The 19,941-nt window shown below is 40.9% G+C and overlaps 1 protein-coding gene across 1 annotated transcript in view; it reads right to left on the bottom strand.

Moving 5' to 3' along the window:
* Positions 1-19,941, bottom strand: part of GPC4 (glypican 4) — a 150,432-nt gene that overhangs the window by 11,784 nt on the left and 118,707 nt on the right. The window contains exon 3 of the mRNA XM_049766672.1: positions 12,455-12,846. Within this exon, the coding sequence (XP_049622629.1) occupies positions 12,455-12,846 (392 nt within the window). The remainder of the gene's footprint in view (positions 1-12,454; positions 12,847-19,941) is intronic.

Genomic DNA, 19,941 nt, shown 5'->3' with positions numbered 1-19,941 from the left:
ATTAGAACTTTGAAACATGGCCGACCCAATCATTAAGATGGACAGGTATGGACAGAGAATGATAAGAGCATAGAAGCCATAAGTGTTTGAAGGAGGAGGGCCAGAGCAACCCTATAGCTGTGACCCAAAACAAAACAAAACAAAAATATTATGTCAACCCTTCCTGGTTTATTCCAAAGAGCAGGCCCTGGTTAGTGTTTTCACAAGTTCTCATAACTCCATATTATCAGGGACAAATGCTTCCTTTGGAAGCAAATAGAGCAGTAACATTTTTATGGAATCATAAAACATCACAAATAGCTAAACCCACAACAAGCTATAAGAAATTTGGATGTATCACATAATATAACTTGAAACTATGCTATACAGTTATAGTGGTCAAAACAGTATGGTCCTTAAATAAGGATAGACTCTTTGAGTTAGAATCAAGTACCCCCCCAAAAAATATCTAGATGTTTGGTTAATAAATTTTCAACAAGGAAGCTGGGTATATGAGGTGGGGTAAAAATAGTTTCTTAAACATATGTTGATGGGAGACTTGCTAACCACATATTTTAAAAAATGAAGCTGGATCCATATTTCAGATATTACAGAAAAGTCACTTCAAAGTGGATCAAAGACCTTGACATAAGATCATAATAAATTAGGTACTTTGAAGAATTATGTTAGAAGAATGCTCCAAGATTTAAACCACAAAGGTGTTTTCAATATTATTCCATTGGCAAAGGCAACAGAAACAAAAAATTAAAAATAGGACATCAAATTAAAGAGTTTCTGCATGGCAAAAGAAACATGTACTAAAACTGGAAGACATGCAACTGAATGGGAGAGAAATATTTGCACTCAACACATGAGATAGTTAATATCCAAAATATATGAAAAACTCATAATCATCAACAACAACAAAACTATCAAAACATGAGAGAAAACGAACAGACAGTTGTCTGAAGAGACAAATGGCCAATGGGCACATGAAAAACTGCTTATCAACACTTAATATCAGAGAAAACCAAATTGCCAATGAGGCATCATCTTACACTAGTGAATGTGGCACATATTGATAGAACTGAAAAGAATCATCTATATTGGTGGAAATATGGATGGGGGAGGAAACTCTCATCCACTGCTGGTAGAAATGCTGTCTGGGTCGATCCTGATAGAACACATGAAGAAGTGGTTGGGAATAACGGAGGAAGGAGCAGAGCCCTGGGAACAGTATACAGTATACAGGGATGGTATACCTAGATATCTGAGCTAATACTGCTGAAAGTTTCAGATCCAATCTGGAACATGTCAATTTTAAAATGTACCTGTCAAGGAGGCAGGCTGGGTGGTAGGATAGAAACTGAGGACACTGACTGATGAAGGGATATTGACAACGATGATGGACTTTATTGATCGAATGCTATATGCTGAAATTCAACTACCAGTAATTTTGTAAATCATGGTGCCTTAAAAAAACTGGATAATCCCATCATAACTGCAAATTTTGTCTACAGAACTGAGCTTACATGGGTGAGGAGTTACTGAGAAGGTCTTTGGGATACTAGCACGGGTAGCAAGGCCCTCTGCCCTCTGTGATGGGTGTGGTAATAGAATGACGTCTGCATAAAAAATATAATTAGTAGTATTACAAACCCTAGTACCTCTATAAAATGGTTAAAAAAGATAAGAAAAGTAACCAGTTCAAAGCAAGCAATCCTGTAACATGTAGTACATCCATAATGTTGTATGATAATCATTTCTATCTAGTTCAACATCACTTTCATCATTCCTAAATAAAATTGTCCAGTAGTGATTAAAAAAACTAGACTAAGACATACCTTACCTTTGAACAGAAATTCAAGTTGATTCATATTCCACTCAATTAGAAGCTCAAAACCAACAACTTCTACTGCTTTAAATAACTGATTGACATAAAGCTATTTCCTTCAAGATCCAACATCAACCAAGTGAGGTCACACATGGATTAACAAGAGGCCTCCTCTAAGGCCCCCCTTCTTTTACATATGGCCATCACTGTTGCAATTTGTATTCATTAAAAACATTTGTGTGTGAGCCACCGGTGGCACGCATCAGCATCAATGTGTTAATCCTCAGTGGCAATATTAATTCTCTACTGCCTGGCATTTCACTTTGTGATGTAATTGTTTCTTGGGGATCACAGCTTATGATACTCATTTAAACTCTTTTTTGTTTTGAGGAGGGGGTCTGTTGTGCCCATATCTGAACAACGGCAATTTCTGGGAGCTTGAGAAAAGAGGCCGAGTGGAGATCAATGACTGCTTTGAGCCAACTCTTATTTTCAGGCCTTTCTTGGGACTAGAATAACGTTCTCAAAATTCAGAAAGAACAGAGCAAGGGAAAGTGCAGCCTTTCCCCTTTTGAATCACTAAAACAGGATGATGCCATTAATCTCAGAGAGAACATGTTTATTTAGCTTCTGTGGTTTCATTGTCATGAAGGTCCCAAGGTCAATATCCTAGAGAAAACTTGTCTGTTCTTGGGACAGAATTATTTGTCTGCTGATAGTGTCTATTGCATTGTATTGATTTATATGAGATAGAGTGTTCATTATGGAGCCAGGCTTGAACCTGAGTTATGTGTAAACTCATTTGAGTATGAGTAAATTCATTTGAGCCTCAAAAGAATCCTCTAAATATTATCATCTCATGTTATTCATGAGGAAATAAGTCCAAAGAAATGGAGATGTATTTGTAGAAGGCCCCTTTTTGATCGCTAGTACCATATGGACCCCTTCCCCAGCACATACACCCCACCAAAAATGGAGCTGTTGGGAACTGACAAAGTCAAAGATTCAATCCAGGCAGTTGTTTTAATTAACTTATTCTGTGGGGCATACTCAGCACTTTTCAGAGGTAATTCTTGAATCCATATTAGGAAGTAATCCCTTAAAACCATTTACTATGTCTTTGGGCCTGGCAGTTTAGATCTTGAGTAAATACTCTTGATTCTTGCTTTACTTATTGTGTATCATAACATTTTTATTTTTATTTTTTTGGTTTTTGGGTCACACCCAGTATTTGGCATTCAGGGGTTACTCCTGGCTCTACACTCAGAAATTGCTCCTGGCAGGCTCGGGGGACCATATGGGATGCTGGGATTCGAACCACCATCCTTCTGCATGCAAGGCCTTGCCTCCATGCTATCTCTCTGGCCTCCAATAAGTTTTTATTTTTGAAAGGACTGGGCAGTGCCCATACTTTACCCTTAGCTCTGTGCTCAGAAATCATTCCTGATGAGACTCTGAGGACCCCAAGTGGTGCTGGGATCAAACCTGGGTCAGCTGTGTGCAAGGAAACCTGCTGGACTATCTTTCTTACCGTGTTTTCTTTTCAGTAACTCACCTAAAAGTCACACCTGGGACTCCCAAATCTATAACACATTATTATTATGTGTATGTATTGAACACATGTAATGCCCAGCTTTCAAAAGTCATGACCACATAATCATTTTTGGTTGAGTTTAGGGCCAATTCCTGACCATGAGCTCAGGAATCACACTTGGCAAAGCTCAGGGGACATTATGTGATACTAAGGGTGGAAACAGGGTCAGCCACATGCAAGGCAAGCCCCTTACCTCCTGTACTAATCTCACCAGCCTAGCAGAATCTATTTTATGTAGGATGGCAAATTAGGATACAACTGTTCTACTAGAGCAATGCTTCATTAGACATAAGGACAAGACACATCCTGTTTAATAAACCTGAATGATTTATTCTGACCATGTTCAATTTTGAACCATTCATAATTCTTCAGGCATGAGCAAAAGAGCAATCTCAATCACCATATGTCAGCAAAAATTCCAAATAATTTTAAAATAAGGGGCTGGAGAGGTGGCGCTAGAGATAAGGCATCTGCCTTGCAAGTGCTAGCCTAAGATGGTCCATGGTTCGATCCCCCAGCATCCCATATGGTCCTTCCAAGCCAGAGGTCATTTCTGAGTGCATAGCCAGGAGTAAACTCTGAGTGTCTAACGAATGTGCCCCCCCAAAAAATGTTTAAATTAATACTGCTGGCTGACAAGGAAAAAGCATTCATGAACAAAACAAAACGGAAGCAAAACCTAACATGTTGAAAGAATTCCAGCAAAATACAGCAGAGATGGGAATTTTCTAGTAGAAATCAAGATATTATTATTTATGTAAAAAATAAAGACCAGGGGCCGTAGGAGGTAGGGTGTTTGCCTTGGATGCAGAAGGATGGTGGTTCAAATCCTGGCATCCCATATGGTCCCCCGAGCCTGCCAGGAGCAATTTCTGAGCATAGAGCCAGGAGTATCCCCTGAGCACTGCCAGGTATGACCCCAAAACCAAAAAATAAAAATAAAATAAAGACCAGAGAGATAGATGCCTTGCATCGCATAAAAAAGATTGAAATATCCTACATCACATAGGGTCCCAGTGAACTGTCAGAGTGATATCCGAGCAAAGACCCTCACTGGATGTGGCCTAATGCTCCCCCAAAAGAATGATGTGTTCTGCTTTGTGTATATAAGAGCCGTATAATAGAAGGGAACATCATCTGGGCTTAAGACTTCTACAAGAACTCAAACTCAGTTGAGTTCTTGACCCATCAGGACAAAATAATAACTGATTTCCAAGGCACACTCTAGGAGATGCCTGAGAAGGGCAATTTTAGGAGCCAGACTACATTTCATGGTCAAAGCCAGTGGGGGGAAGGATCCTCATTTCCTTCTTAACTTATTACGAGCCCTTTTTTTAAATGTTCATTCCTGCCTGCATCAGGATATACATTTAAAATGACATCTGCATGCCATTTCTGCTATAAAAAGTCTTGGCAGAACAGTCCCCTTCTTTGCAAAGTCTCTTTCAATAGAGATTGAGACTTTTGACCAAATAACCTGCATTTTCCAAACACCACATTAAACACTACTGCGAGCAGCCCCCCAAACTGAAAAATGCTGGAGTGAGCGCTTCACCCCGCCTGGATTACATTTCAGTAATTCAGAACGAGCCTGAAGCCACATTACACAGTGAGGGAAGTTAACATGTTGCAGGGAAGTGAAAAACACATTTATTTTTTACTTTTTTCCAGCACCCAACTACATTCACTGCAACATAGTGAAGAGTCCCAAACAAACCAAAAAAAGGCTAGATTTTATCTGTTGCTTGGTAACAGAAGCACCCAATAAAAATAACAGGAAATATTTACCTAAATTATGGTAAAAGAAAGAGATAGACAACCCAAACATGCTGGCTAATGTGATGAGTTGTTTCAATGGAACAAACGTTCTAAATACGGGCAAAGAGGCGTTCTTTGTGATTTTCCTGATAGTGAAATTTGTCAAGGGTAACAAAAGCTAGGGAATGAGCAGAGTTTTTACTCGGGAGATTTCAGAGGGAGTTTGGAGATCTAATAGAAACTGCATGCATGCTAGAAAGTCTGTCTGGTTTTGTTTTCAATGAGCACAATCATCCCCACAACTAACTTCAGTTCAAAGTTAGACCAATGAGCATTAGAAAGTTCAAGTTTGAACACTAAGACTGAGCATCATTGGAGCTACCCTCTTGTGGAAAGTTCTAGGGGTTTTGTTTGTTTTGGCGATTTTGGACCATACCTGTCTCTGCACTCAGGAATCACTCCTGGTGGGCTCAGAAGACCACGGAGTGTTGGGGATCAAACCCAGTTGACCACATGAGAGACAAGAATCCTACTGTACTATTGCCCTATCCCCTGGAGTACTCTATTCTGGTCTTAAGAGTGCATAAAGCCACTGGAGTCCATTGTTAGCACATCCTATACTACCTATTATCCCCATTTCTGCCCCAACACCCCCTTGAGTCTCATTGTCTTCTCTACGAGTCTTGTGTTTAAGGTTGTGACTGAAAGAATTTGGAATCATATGTAAATGGTTGCCCTTTGCTTCATAAAAAACATTTTCTTGCATTGATGCTTTTTTAAAAAATTACACATTTTTGATTATGGGAAAGGGCAAAGCAATTTGTGCAGTACATTTGTAGGTGTTGGGGCATTGTTAATAAACAGAAGTGCAGGAAGAGCAATGGAAATTGTTTTTCAGGTAGGACATTCATTTAGACATCACAATGGTGAGGCCCAGATTGCTAATTATAGCCCTTAGAGTTTGGGGTGGGGGTGTGTAGACATCGTCCCATTATGTCAGTGTTAATTGAAACCATGAGAATGCAACTCTCTTTGGCATAGGAGCTATTAATTTTCATGGTGCATGTAACCACTTGTGCATTTTTGAAAGACCACAACAGACTTCACCCTTCAAGGCAAAACTTGCTGCTCCAAAAGCAGGTAAATAAGAAATGTCTCATGAACCATGACAAGGAAAGATGGAATAAGTAATATAAAGATATGTAGCACCAGGGTATTTTTGAACCATCTGTTACTAATTAAAGGGCCTTTTCTGCACTTGGGATAAAAAAAACCTCAGTGCAGTGAGCAGGCAATCAGTGAATGTTTGGGGTACAGGAAGATGAAGCAAGACAAATATGTTTCAACTTGGTCTCTTCAAGTTTAGTTTGCTGAATCTCTGGACCTGGAAATGGGTCTGTGATAATCCAATTGTTGCTCAACCTCTGCCCCACAATCGTTTTATTGCAAAGGTAAACTGGAAAGGCAGGGCACCCACTCCTGAAGAGAAAATGGGAACATCCCCATCCCCGAGTGAACTATGCAATAACAATCCCCGGGCCACAGAGCTTTTCATAGCTGACTTGAAAGACTTCTTTGTAGATTAAGTAGTTAAGGTGGCTCACTTTCATTTGGAAACACGTTCTCTGATGGAAGAGTCTTTTGCAGATTCAGAGCAACAGATTCTAATGTGTGCCCCCCCAGTGTTTGAACTGTTAAAATTCTACCTGCAAACTACAGTTGCAGATAGTGGACAGGGTCAGACACCCCCTGCTTCTGTATCCTGTAACTTAGTTATACAAATGTCAAAGCATGTTGGATTTGAACTCCTTTATATCGTGAAACCATTTATTTACTTACCATTTTGGGGGTTTCACAACCAGTGATGCTCAGTGGTTATTCCTGGCTCTGTGCTCAAGAATCACTTCTGGTCATGCTCAGGGGACCATATAGGACACCGAAAATTAAACCCGAATTGGCCAGGTGCAAGACAGCTGCCATACTCACTGGACTATCTCTCCAGCACCCTGAAATGTCTTTTTACTACATCATTTAGATGGGTGATCTACAGACTAAGACAGGTGGGCAAAAACTTCCACCAGTCTACAGAAGAGCTACTGCTGTGAAAACAACAGTGGTTCCCCTTCCATCCTGTAAACTGGTACCAGTCTGCAGGACACAAAAAGATTGAAACCCACTGGTTTAGATAATCAAACTTAATTTCAATGGAAGGGATGAGTTCAAATCAGTTGGGTTCCAAATCAAGAAGCAGCTCAATTGCGAAAACACTGATTTTTAAAAGTTTCCAATTACAAACATTTGATGTAGTCATCACGTTTTTCCACCAAGTTAATCTTTGAGCAAGTTAACCTTTACTCAAAACAAACTATATCCTAGAGCTCATACACAGTGGATTCTCTTATAGCATTAAAAATCTTAGGCAGGGGGCCAGAGCGGTGGTGCGAGCCATAAGGCGTCTGCCTTGTGCTCACTAGCCTAGAACAGACTGCGGTTCGACCCCCCAGCGTTCCATATGGTCCTCCAAGCCAGGAGCGATTTCTGAGTGCATAGCCAGAAGTAACCCCTGAGCGTCAATGGGTGTGGCCCAAAAACCAAAAAAAAAAATCTTAGGAAGGTACAAGAAATCAGTGACTCTGGATCTAGAAAAGTTCAAATCTAAAACACTTTCAGTATGGATCACACATCTCTAACTCACACAAACGAGGATGTCTGAATCTTAACTGCAGATGCCTATCTTACTGATTTCTCATAGCTTATGTATTCTCAAGAAGAAAAGACAGAGGAAAACCGCAGTAATTTACGTCTCACTGCCCTAGGACTTGAGACACATGGACAAAAGTCCAGTCATCTTACGCCTCAACCTCCTAATCTGCAACAAACTGTCTCTAAAAAGTGTTCTTATTTCACCCTGCCCTTCACCTAAGCTGGGGTAGGTGCTATCTCAGTTCCTGAAGGGAGTTTTAATGTTCTACAGGAAGTCAGGCTTGTGCCAGCTGACTAGTCCTGCTAAACTGGAGTGGTTAATGCACAGAAACCAATTTTCAGGGACTACAGAGATGGTATAGGAAGCATGCCTTGCAATGTCATGCTGATTTGTTCACCGACACTACATTGGTCCTTTGAGCACTATCAAAAGATACTCTGGAGGGGCCGGAGAGATAGCATGGAGGTAAGGCATTTGCCTTGCATGCAGAAGGTCAGTGGTTCAAATTCCGGCACCCCAATGGACCCCTGCGTCTGCCAGGAGCGATTTCTGAGAATAAAGCCAGGAGTAACCCGAGTGCAGCCAGGTGTGAGCACCCCCCCAAAAAAAAAGTTGTTCCTGAGCACAGAGGAAAGAATAGCTATTTAGTACTACTAGGTATGGACCAACCACCCTTCTAGTCCCTCCCCCAAAGAAACCACTTTTCATTCTGCATCTATGCCTTTCTTACTGGTTGAATTCACTCAGCAAATATCCTCTAGTTCCATCTTATGTTGCTGCGAGTTGCATGATTTTGTTCTTTCTTAGAGCTTCATATTACTCCATGCAAGTTTTTTGGGACCATACCCAGTGGTACTCAGGGGATACTCTTGGATGTGCATTCAGGAATAACTCCTGGCCTTGCTTTAGTATGCTGAGAATCAAACCTGGGTCAAACTTGTAGAAATCAAAAGCCCTACTTGTTGTACGATCACTCTGGCCCAGACCACAACTTCTTGATCCATTTATTTGTGGTTGGGTATGTGGCTGCTTCCATATCTTGGCTATTACAATAAGTACAACAATGAACACAAAAAAAGTGTGCATATATCTCTTTGAATGAATGTTTCTGTATTTTGGGGATAGATGCTAAAAAGAGATGTTACTGGGGATCGTATGGGAGTTTTCATCCTAGTTTTCTGATACATCTCCATGCTCTTTTCATAGGGGCTGGTCTCACATGCGAGACTTAAAGCTACATAGCAAGGGGGCTGGAGAGATAGTACAGTGAGTAAGCTGCATATCTTGAAAGCATCCGATCTGGGTTTGATGCCCAGTACCCCATATGGTCCCCTGAGCCCACCAGGAATAATCCCTAGCACAGAGCCAGGAGAAAAACCAAAAGCACAGCCAAGAGTGGCTCAAAAATCAAAACCAAAAACAAGATACATAGCAAGGTAGCAACAAAGAGGCAAAAAAAAAAGTTGGGAATGGGAAGTTGAAATGGAGGGGTGCTTATAGGATGGAGGGAGGTACACTAGTGATGGGTGTGGGTTGGAAATATGTGCATGAGATACCATCATTAACAGTACTGTATATCTAACAAACTCAATCAATTACTTTTGAGAATCTTCGGGGAGGTGGGGAAGAAACCACTTTCCAAACACTCGCGAAGAGCTTTCTGCTTAGGACTTTCCTGTAGAGACTTCCATGCACACGCACACAGAAAAACCACAGAGCAGAACCTTCCTGCCTGTTCAGCTGAGGATAAACGTGAGGTCTTACAGAGGGAGGGCAAATGTGTTAGGTGAACTACAATGTAAATAACTTTGATCTGGATTAACTGTGCATTGTTAAATGACTCTGAATGAGCATCTCCAACATTATTAATGTTGTTGAGGTTGGCAGAAGTTCAGGAACCAGATTATTCCTTTAATTATAACCATCAGCTCGCCCCTACTTACACCCATCGCTCCCTCACATGTCCCAACAAATTTTTGCAATTTACAATGAAAATACCAGGAGAAGTAAACAAAAACATGCTGGAAAGAATTGTTCCCTGACAACTTCTAATCCAGAGATGAGGTAGAGAACAAAAGTGAAATAATCAAAGTACCTAATCAACAAATCCTGAAATCATTCAATTCGAACAAAATACACTGTAAGAAATGATTTGTCTAACACAATTTGTCCTCCTTTTTATTTTGGTTTGGTGGGTCACAAAGCCTGAGCTCAGTGTTTTGTACTCTCAGCATTCCAGTGTCACTCCTGGTGGATTCAGGAGACTATGTGGTGCCAAGATCAAACCTGGTTGACTTTGTACAAGGCATAAACCATGTAATATACCCACAAACTCAACAATCCTTTAGCATAACAATCTCTCAGTCTCATTCTCCACAATCCTTTAAAATATGTGTCATCTCCACTCTGATGATAGTACCAAGCATTGTGGTCTGCCCAGGAAGTTCTGTTTGCTTGTGAAAAATTAGTGGGGACGAAGTAAATGGCTCAAAGCAGTCAGGAATCCTGGGTTCAATCCTTAGCACTGCACGGCCCCCAAGCATATCCAGGAGAACTCCACCCAAAGACCAACTTGGAGCACAATCCTGAGCACCACCAGGTATGCCTCCCTAATAATAAAATAAAATAAAATGTAAAAAAGGGGCCATAGAGATAGTACAAGGATTAGGGCACTTGTATTACATACAACCGACCCTTATTTGATCCTTCAGCATTGCATATGGCCCACAGAGCACAGATAAGTGTGCCTCCCCAAATAAAAATAAAGAGAAAATATTGGTGGTACATCTTGTCCATATCTGAATGATATATAATATCTGGATACTAAGCATTTCAATTTGCATTGTAAATTATATAGTCACCCTAACTCAAAATGAACTCTCTGATAATCAGTTGCTTTTAGTTTGTGCTTTTTCGTTTTTGGGGCCAGACCTGACAAAGTTCAGGGCCTACTCCTGGGTCTGTGCTCAGGGATCATTCCTTACAGTGCTTGGGGGCCCATATGTAGTGCCAGGGATCTAATGCATGTTCATGTTGATGTTTTAATGTTTCTATGGTCAACAAGGATTTTGTTTTGTTTTGTTTTGTTTTAGTATTCCTAGCAGTACTCAGGGCATACTCCTGGCTTTGCACTCAGGGATCACTCCTGGCAAGGTTTGGGAGACCATATGGGGGCTAGGGATTAAACTCAGGTCAGCTACATACAAGTGCCCTCCCTGCTGTTCTAGCTCCCTGATCATCCAGTTTTGATTAGTCTACATCTGTGGTCTCAAAATAACCTATGTGAAAGCAATGTCTGCCTAGCAATGGGCTCAAATGCAGCATCCTTTGTATGCCTAAAGGTCACACCGAGTTAATTGTGAGACATTGGGGTAGCAGTAGACATTCCAAAATATTGAAATTTCATTGTGTGCCTGAGACATAGAACCTTTTTTAGTCCCCCCAGATATCTTGCTGAGAAGTCTAATGTGTAACACTGAAACAAGCCAAGCTTATCGGTTACAAGAAGGACTCAGTTCCCTTGAATCTCACTGAACAAGAGTCATCTTTCCACAGAAAACAGCGAAGACCCCAGACACACATCAGAGCTGGCTCCAAAGGACATTCTGTAAAACCTATTGATCGAGTACACCTCCTTTTATATACAAATGAGTAAAGTGTGAATCATTTCATCTCTTCTTCCCTACATATTATAATTTCATTTTCTGTCCTATAATACTACAAGAAAAGCCATAAGCCTAAATTACTTATCCATTATGTGTCATAGAAAACCTACCAGTTTCTTCTTCTGAAGGGGAAGTAACTTAGCAGTTAACTATTTTTTTGGGTGGGGGGAGGTTTAGGTCACACCTTCAGGGGTTACTCCTGACTCTGTGCTCAGAAGTTGCTCCTGGCAAGCTTGGGTGACCATAAAGGATGCCAGGATTTGAACTGGGGTCTGTCTTGTGTTGGCTACGTGCAAGGCAAATGCCTTACCGCTGTGCTATCACTCCAGCCCCTAGCACATGAGTTAGAAAGGGGACATGGAGGTATTAAAACCAATGTTAAAATGAAGATTGCAGAGTGAACAGACATCGTACTCCCCCCCCCAAATTCAATGAAAGTGATAATAATTAAGATGTTCCTCATAGGATTTTTATAACAACTTAATTATATATGTATAAGACAAAGTGTGAGACAGAAAGATGATCATTATGAAGCCAGTGGAATTTTGATTTTTTTCTACCACTCCCCACTTTCAGGGGTGGAGGGATTTGGAGGGTCACATTTGGCAGTAGTCAAGTAAGTGCCTGCTTTCCTGTGCTCAGAAATAACGGCTGACAGTACTCAAGAGACCATATGTGGTATCTGGAATTTGAACCAGGGTCAGCCATGTACAAGACAAAAGCCTTAAGCCCTGTACTATCTCTCTCTAGTCCAGGTCCCACTTCCTTTGAAAATATCACAAAATGGGATCAGCGATGTGGCTGGCGGCAACATATCTGCCTCACATGTGTGAGGTCCAGTGTTGAATCTCTGGCACCAGTAAAAGCAAACAGCAAAACAAAACAAAACAAAACAAAAGCAGAAGGGAAAGAGTGCTTACCACGGAGACTTTGCTCACTACATCTCTTGCAACTGCTAAGCCTTGAGCAAAAGTGCGAGCCGCTACAAAGGCCCGGGTAACCTGCAACTTCAGCTTGCGTGGAACGTCTCCAAAGGGCTTTAGCTGCTCCGTGTACTTGCTCACGCATTCCAGATACTCATCTGTAAAGTGGTACTGGGAGTTCACCAGGCGGAACATCCGCTCCAGAAGGCGAGCCCAGAAGTCATTTAGCATTTCTTCCAGGTTCACGTTTCCTGCCACATAGTAGCGCTTCAACTCTTCGAAGAGATCTTTAAATAGCTCTGAATTTTGCATGTATAAGCGGCCATATGTCTTCACAAACATGTCATTCAGGGATTTCTCGGCATTTTCAAGGAGCTCTTTGAAGAATTCTAAAAGCAAAACCAAACAAAAACGGTTTTCATAATTAAATAGTAGTGTTTTTTTTTCAGATATATTTAAAAATAGGGGGAAACCACAAAATTTTGTGGGTATACACACACAGGCAAGATGGTTTCTGGGGAAGCTGACATCTCTGTCAACAAAGTCACCAATGATCACTTTGTTTACACCTGTGCCTACATCTACAAGGAATTAGAAGAAAAAAGATAACACTTTCTCTCTCATACACACAGTAAATTAAAAAAAAAATGAAAATGGGCACATGAAGTCTAACCTGAGATTTTCCAACACTTCCTACTGCAAGATTCTAAACCAAATTTAACAATACGTCCTAACTATAACCTGAAACCAAGACAGGTGTTTCCAAAAGGGTGTTGCTTTCCTTGGACACACAACCCCACCCCCTCCACCCCCCAACTCCCCACCCCACTTTTCTCCTCCTCACATCTGCATGAAATGCAAAGAAAGTGCCTGGGAAAAGCCCTGAGGCCAAGAAACATAATGAAACACCTCCAGAAGGATCCAGAAGGAAGCACAAGTGTTTTCTGAAGCAAGTTCTCAGGTGTTCCTGTAACATTCGGTATCTACATTGACCTTAAATTCCTCAATGATCCACACAGTAATATCCTAACATTCTTTTGAGTATGGGGTTGGGGTGAAAGGGGCAGGAGAAAAGGTGGGGGTGGAGAGATAAAATATGCAGAAAGAACTCAGATCTGGCATATTTTGAAGACAGCACGGAAAAAAACTTTGGTTCTTTCAGATTTACTATTTGGCTACTACTTCCATAACTGCCAAAGTGTTAAAGATTTTAATCTTGTAAGTACAGATGGAAAATTAGTTTCTCTGAAGCATTGCTCTGCAAGTGCAGTGATGAACTAAGTATAAATCTGTAACATTAATCACTTCTAAAGAATCTCTTGTCTGGAATAAAAATAAACACCTCATGATATCAAGTTTATAAGCAGGAAATCAAATAAATACCAAAGCAAAATATAAGAACCACATCAAATAAGAAAGTGCCTCCAAGTGAATATGCAGCAGGAAAGAAAATATGAAAGCTCCTTCAAAGCCAGGAGAGCTCCTGTCCGCTTATCAACAGGCAATGGGACTCAAAACCATTTTCTTCTCATGCTGGGTGGGCAAGTCAGAGGCTGCCAACTCATTCCAAATAGTTTCTTTTCAAGTGCTAGTCAAGCTAAATGCTTATAATCATGTTCAAATTTATGGTATGGATATACAAACTTACTTCACTTCACTGCCAACAAGGTGGCTTAAACCCTCCATCACTAATCCTTTGTCCCCTCTAACTCACCTCTTCATTCCTTCCCTACACTAATTCTCTCCCTATAGTGTTTGGTAATCAGTTTTGTAATCCAAGGCCAAGGGTTTTGTCATCATTTGATATTGCCTATCACTATCAAATCAGACCCTGTACTGTCTCTATTCCACAGATGAGTGAGATCATCCAGTATTTGTCCTTCTCCTCTGATTTATATTCCTTAATAGGACACTCTCCAGTTCCATCCCAGTTGCAGACAACCATGAGCTTTCAATTTTTTTCTTTTTTTTTTGTTTTTTTTTTGGGGGGGGGGCCACACCCGGTGGTGCTCAGGGGTTACTCCTGGCTGTCTGCTCAGAAATAGCTCCTGGCATGCACGGGGGACCATATGGGACACCGGGATTCGAACCAACCACCTTTGGTCCTGGATCGGCTGCTTGCAAGGCAAATGCCGCTGTGCTATCTCAAGCTTTCAATTTTTTTTATGTCTGCATAGTAGTCTTGTATGTGTTTAGATAGATTGATCAATAGACAGACACAGCTTCTTTGTCCATTCACCTCGCATTGGGCACAAACAGTATCTTAAAACCTGGACCGAATACACTGAAATTTTTTGAAGGATGTGTGTGTGTGTGTTTCCTGATCCATGAAAGCTGGTGTCAATTCTTAAGATTTGAGACTAAATTCTTTAGTCCTTTGGGTTCCAGTTTTTCAAAACTGTGTGGTTTTATTTTGAGGAAGGGGAGTTATTTTGGGGGTCAGGCAGAGAATAGCCACCTTTCCGTCTCCTCTCCTCTTCTTTCCTCAATAAACACCTGAGGTGTATTATTTCTTGGAGGAGAGAGAGAGGGGAGAGAGAGAGGAGGGAGAGAGAGAGGAGGGAGAGAGAGAAGAGGGAGAGAGAGATAGAGAGAGGAGAGAGGGGGGGAAGAAAAACTGAAGTTCCATGGAAGAGGAAATAAATGGATACAACCTCTTATCCCCATTTCAAGTAGACTATCTGCCTGGCATTTGGGTCAAAGTTCTCTCCTAGAATAAGGCCAGAGTACACAAGGCATGAGGAGAACCAAGTGAGAAGTGTTACTAAAATAAGTTCCCTGAAAAGGCCTCGGTTATTCCTCCACTTCTCAGCAGTTCTCAAATGTGATCCTAAGATGGTAGGACATGTGTAGTAGATGTTAGAAGTGCAAGGTTTTAGGCTTTACCAGAAATCCCACTATTTTTAGAAACCTTAGGGTGAGGGTCCAGACACTGTGACTCTACTGTACCCAAAGCTAGAAAAATCCTCCCCTATTCAATCATCACTCATTTTCCCTCTCATTAGCGATCACTGCCAGATATGGTTCTGTGTTGAATGTGAGACATGTCAGACATTTATTTTAACATATTAATTAGGAGAAAATGTCTTCAAATGTTCTGTTTTTTGAGCTATACTTGGCTCTATACTCAGGAATCACACCTGGTGGGCTCAAGGGACCATATAAGGTGTCAGATATTGAACTGAGCCCAATCATCTGTAAGACAAGCATCTTATCTGTTGCTCTATCTCTCAAGCCCCATACACTGAATATTTTGTGGGGGGTTTGGGAGGGGGGTTACACCCAGCGGCGCTTAGGGGTTACTCCTGGCTCTGCACTCAGAAATTGCTCCTGGCAGGCACGGGGTACCATAGGGGATGCCGAGATTTGAACCATCATCTGTCCTGGATCGGCTGCTTGCAAGGTAAATGCCCTACCATTGTGCTATTTCTCCGGGCCACAATTAATTTTTTAAATCTTTGTTGTACTCTGAGTATAAAATATTATGCTTCATGGACATGTTTTCTTCTATGAAAATTTCTCTAAACCAAGTGTCAAGGCATAGGCAACTCTTTTCTAGGATTTAAAGTTGGGGAGTTGCTTGGTGAGAAGAGATTATCTAGTCTACCTTCCAAATGGAATCACTAGTATTCTTGTCAAGGGTTATAAAAGAAGGCTAACCTCAGGGGCATAAAAGAAAGAATAGTACTTGCAGTATTACATGTCCACGATATAAAATTTCTTCACATATTAGAAATATAAATTCTGATAATTGAGATCAATAAGCATTTCTTGTGTTAAACGTCATATTTCAAAGATAACCAGAAGTCTTTCTCTAAATGGATTCTTATGCTACACATTGTTGGCACACACCATGTAGGGTAGAAACGGGTTGTTGGGAATTACTTGACTTATGCTTTCATGATTCATTGAATAAGACATTCCAATTATTGACTCACAGTTCCAGTGAATGCCATTTATAGTTGGGCTGTTTCTAAGGGTGGGGGAGCTAGGGCATGCCATGCTCAGTGTTAGTTTAGAGAGTCTATAAAATGTCAGAGTTCATCTGTTAGGCTTCAAAGTGCTCCAGGTCAAACAAATACTGAAGACACTGAACATTTTATAGAAAAAAATTAAATTTTTTGAGTTCCTCGTTGAGGTCAAGAAGCTGTGAGTTGATGTAGCTATGTTGTATGTAGCTACTTCAGAATATGAGAGAAACCGTCTGAAGAGGAGCAGGTCAATTACAAACCCGTATGTCCTCTGGCTACCACCATGGCCCTAATTCAAGTTCCCAAAAGTCAAATCCTGACAGTTTGAATGTTTGTATAAAATGTTACTTTATGGGCATGAGCAGTGGTGCAATGGCAGGGCGTTTGCCTTGCATGTGCTAACTTAGGACGGGCTATGGTTCGATCCCCCAGCGTCCCATATGGTCCCCCAAGCCAGGAGCGATTTCTGAGTGCATAGCTAGGAGTAACCCCTGAGTGTCACCGGGTGTGGCCCAAAAAGCAAAAAAAAAAGTTACTTTATACTTTTAGAAGGTAGGCATAAACAAAAGCCTAATTTACTGAATCAATTGATTTTTTTTCTTTATAGTTTTGAATACTCATTAAGTGTGGCCATGTTGGTGCAAATATAAAGATCATTTAAGTGGACAATGTGAGAAAATGCTTATTTATTATTATATATGATCTAACAACTGATAGGACAAATTGTACTGTGAGCTTATGCTCGTCAAATGAAGGTATTTTAACAAGTATGCACTTGAGTGGCTATTACAGGGTTCACATTTGAACACCCAGCTTTATCAGAAATCTTCTGGGCCCCATCAGACTTAACCTTTCTGCCCCCATCAGACTGTGCTAAACATTTTAGAAGGCAAATGTCCTCCTTAAGTCACCTTTACTCTCCTGCTGCTGCCCACACATAGCTTTATGTGTGCAGCAGGAATCTTCAAAGCATTGATAGACTCTTTCATCCTTCACTTCACATAACAAGTTCAAATTTTTCATCTGTTTCACTTATGGGAGTCAACAGAACATAAGTCTAGGGATTCAAAAGACCCAAATCCATTCATCCTTGGACTTAAATCTTACTGGCCCCAGTCAATGAGGATTATACTATGTACACGTTTTGCCTCAGCAGAGACCTTGAAGATAGGCCAACATCACATAAAATTCTAAAATCCTTACCAATTCAGTGCAACAACAATCATAGTTATTTGCTGTAAGAAACAAAGGAATTTTTCCATCTGTTCTCTTCAAACTAGCAGAGACATCTACCTCCATATGCTGCTCTTTTTTTAATCCCCCTTTTCATCCCATGACATTTTCTTTTTTTTTCTTTTGGAGCCACACCCAGTGACACTCAGGGGTTACTTCCTGGCTATGGGCTCAGAAATCACTCCTGGCTTGTGGGACCATATGGGACGCCAGGGGATGGAACCATGGTCTGTCCTAGGTTAGCACGTACAAGGCAAAGGCCCTATAGCTTGCACCACTGCTCCAGCCCCAATCCCATGATATTTTCTTCTGCAAGGAGGAATAGAACCCAAGTTAGAGATTTGGGTCTTGGGCGAAAGCACCACCATTTATCTTGGTTAGTCCTGTCTCCATTTCTTAATTCCCTAACTGAGAACTCAAGATCAGGGTCAGATCTGAACTGCTAGGGAAGCAGTAAGCAGACCAGAGATAACTAGGTAGCCACCATTCCTTTATCATCATGCTGTCAGAAGTCAGTTTCAAAGATGCTGGGTGGTTAAGACAGGCCTGGCCAAGAGCAGTGTAAACCAGAGTTCCACAAATGAACAGAAGCTGAGTAAATTGGAAATCAGATCTCCCTTGCAGCAACTGCTTGTGTTCATGGAAAATACTGTCCAGGGAGTCAGTTTCAAGGGCAGCAACTGGTGTCTGAGAGAATCTAACAGACAGGAGGCAGTTTACAAGCATTTGAAATATAGTGTCTCTGTGATCACTGGATTCTCTCTCCTTCTGTTTTCAGTTTGGAAGTTTAAGTATTTATGTTCTAATAATCAAGCAACTGCTTGTTCTCAAGGCTCACATAACACAGAGAGATGGGACTGAATAGTCTGTCTGACTAGGGATGGAAAGCAGCCTGGACTAGAGGGAAAAAAACCTGGGTTTCCTCACTTTTGAGCTTTGCAGCCTTGAACAGAGACCAAACAGAACCGGAGTCTCTCTGCTTTCTGGTCCATAAAATGGGCTAGGTGGACTCATCCCATTAAGGATAATGCATAACACACAGGAAATATTTTATAGATGGACACAGTAAATAGGTGCACTGACACTATCACTACCTTTAGAATTTCTTCATATTTATCATCATTGATAAAAATCGCTTCAAGCCTAGTTTATTTGGGGAATCTGGGGACCACAGCCTGTAGTACTCAGAGCTTACTCCTTATGGTGCTCAGGAGACCAGCATGTAGTACCAAAGATTGAATTTAGGTTGGAAACATATAAGGCAACTACCTTAATCCCCTGTTCAAGATCTCTAGCTCCATCAAACTGGTTTTTTTCTCCAGAAAATTAGTTTTCCCACCAGTGTTAAATATCACCTATAAATTCAACTAAAGCTGATGAAAATGAAGTATAAAAACCAGGGAGGAATTTAGTAAAAAGAAATCCTTCATCACCTTTTTTTGGTTTTTGTTTATATATGGTGTTCATGGTTTCTGACTCTGTACTCAGGGATCACTCCTGGCACAACTTGGAGTGCTAGAAATTGAACCTCAGTAGGTCCCAACCATGACAAGGTCCCTACTTGCTATATTATCATCCTGGCACCCATCATCATTTTAGCTTCTTAATGCTGTTGAGTATTTCAGATGATTCAGAAGGTAGGAGTGACTATCATCTGAGAATACCTCAGGAAAGAGATACCCATGATATTAAGAGAGCAGATCACACACATCATATCTCACGCACACAGATAACTGATCCTGAAGAAGGGAAGAGAAAATTAAGAAAAATCACCTTCAAGTCATTGCCGTCCTTTCCAACTACTTCATTCTAATAGTACTTTCTTTGTCAAAAGTCAGTCTGATTCAAGCACTAAGTTGTACCTTCCCATTTCTAAAATGAGATAGGGAGCCAGAATGATAGCACAGTAGGTAGTGTGTTTGCCTTGCAAGAAACTAGCCAATATGAGATTGATCCCCAGCATCCCACATGGTTCCTCAAGCACGGCCAGGAGTGATTCCTGAGTGTAGAGCCAGGAGTATACCTGGAGTAATGTTAGATGGAGCCGCCCAAAACAAAAATAAATAAATTGAATAACATCATTTTTCACATCAATAGTATCAGATTAATATGGAGAAATCTAGAGTGAAAGGCAAAACCTTTTCATGTAAAAGTGTTCTATATAAATATTCTGTCTTTAAAAAAAACATCATGTAGTTCTGAAAATTGATGAACTCATCATGTTCCTCTGGAACCTCCAGTCACTTGCCTTACACAAATAAACATACAAAATTCTTGAAC

The sequence above is a fragment of the Suncus etruscus genome, chromosome X (assembly GCF_024139225.1).
Source record: "Suncus etruscus isolate mSunEtr1 chromosome X, mSunEtr1.pri.cur, whole genome shotgun sequence".
NCBI classification, from domain to species: Eukaryota; Metazoa; Chordata; class Mammalia; order Eulipotyphla; family Soricidae; genus Suncus; species Suncus etruscus.
This window is presented reverse-complemented; position numbering and strand designations above follow the sequence as displayed.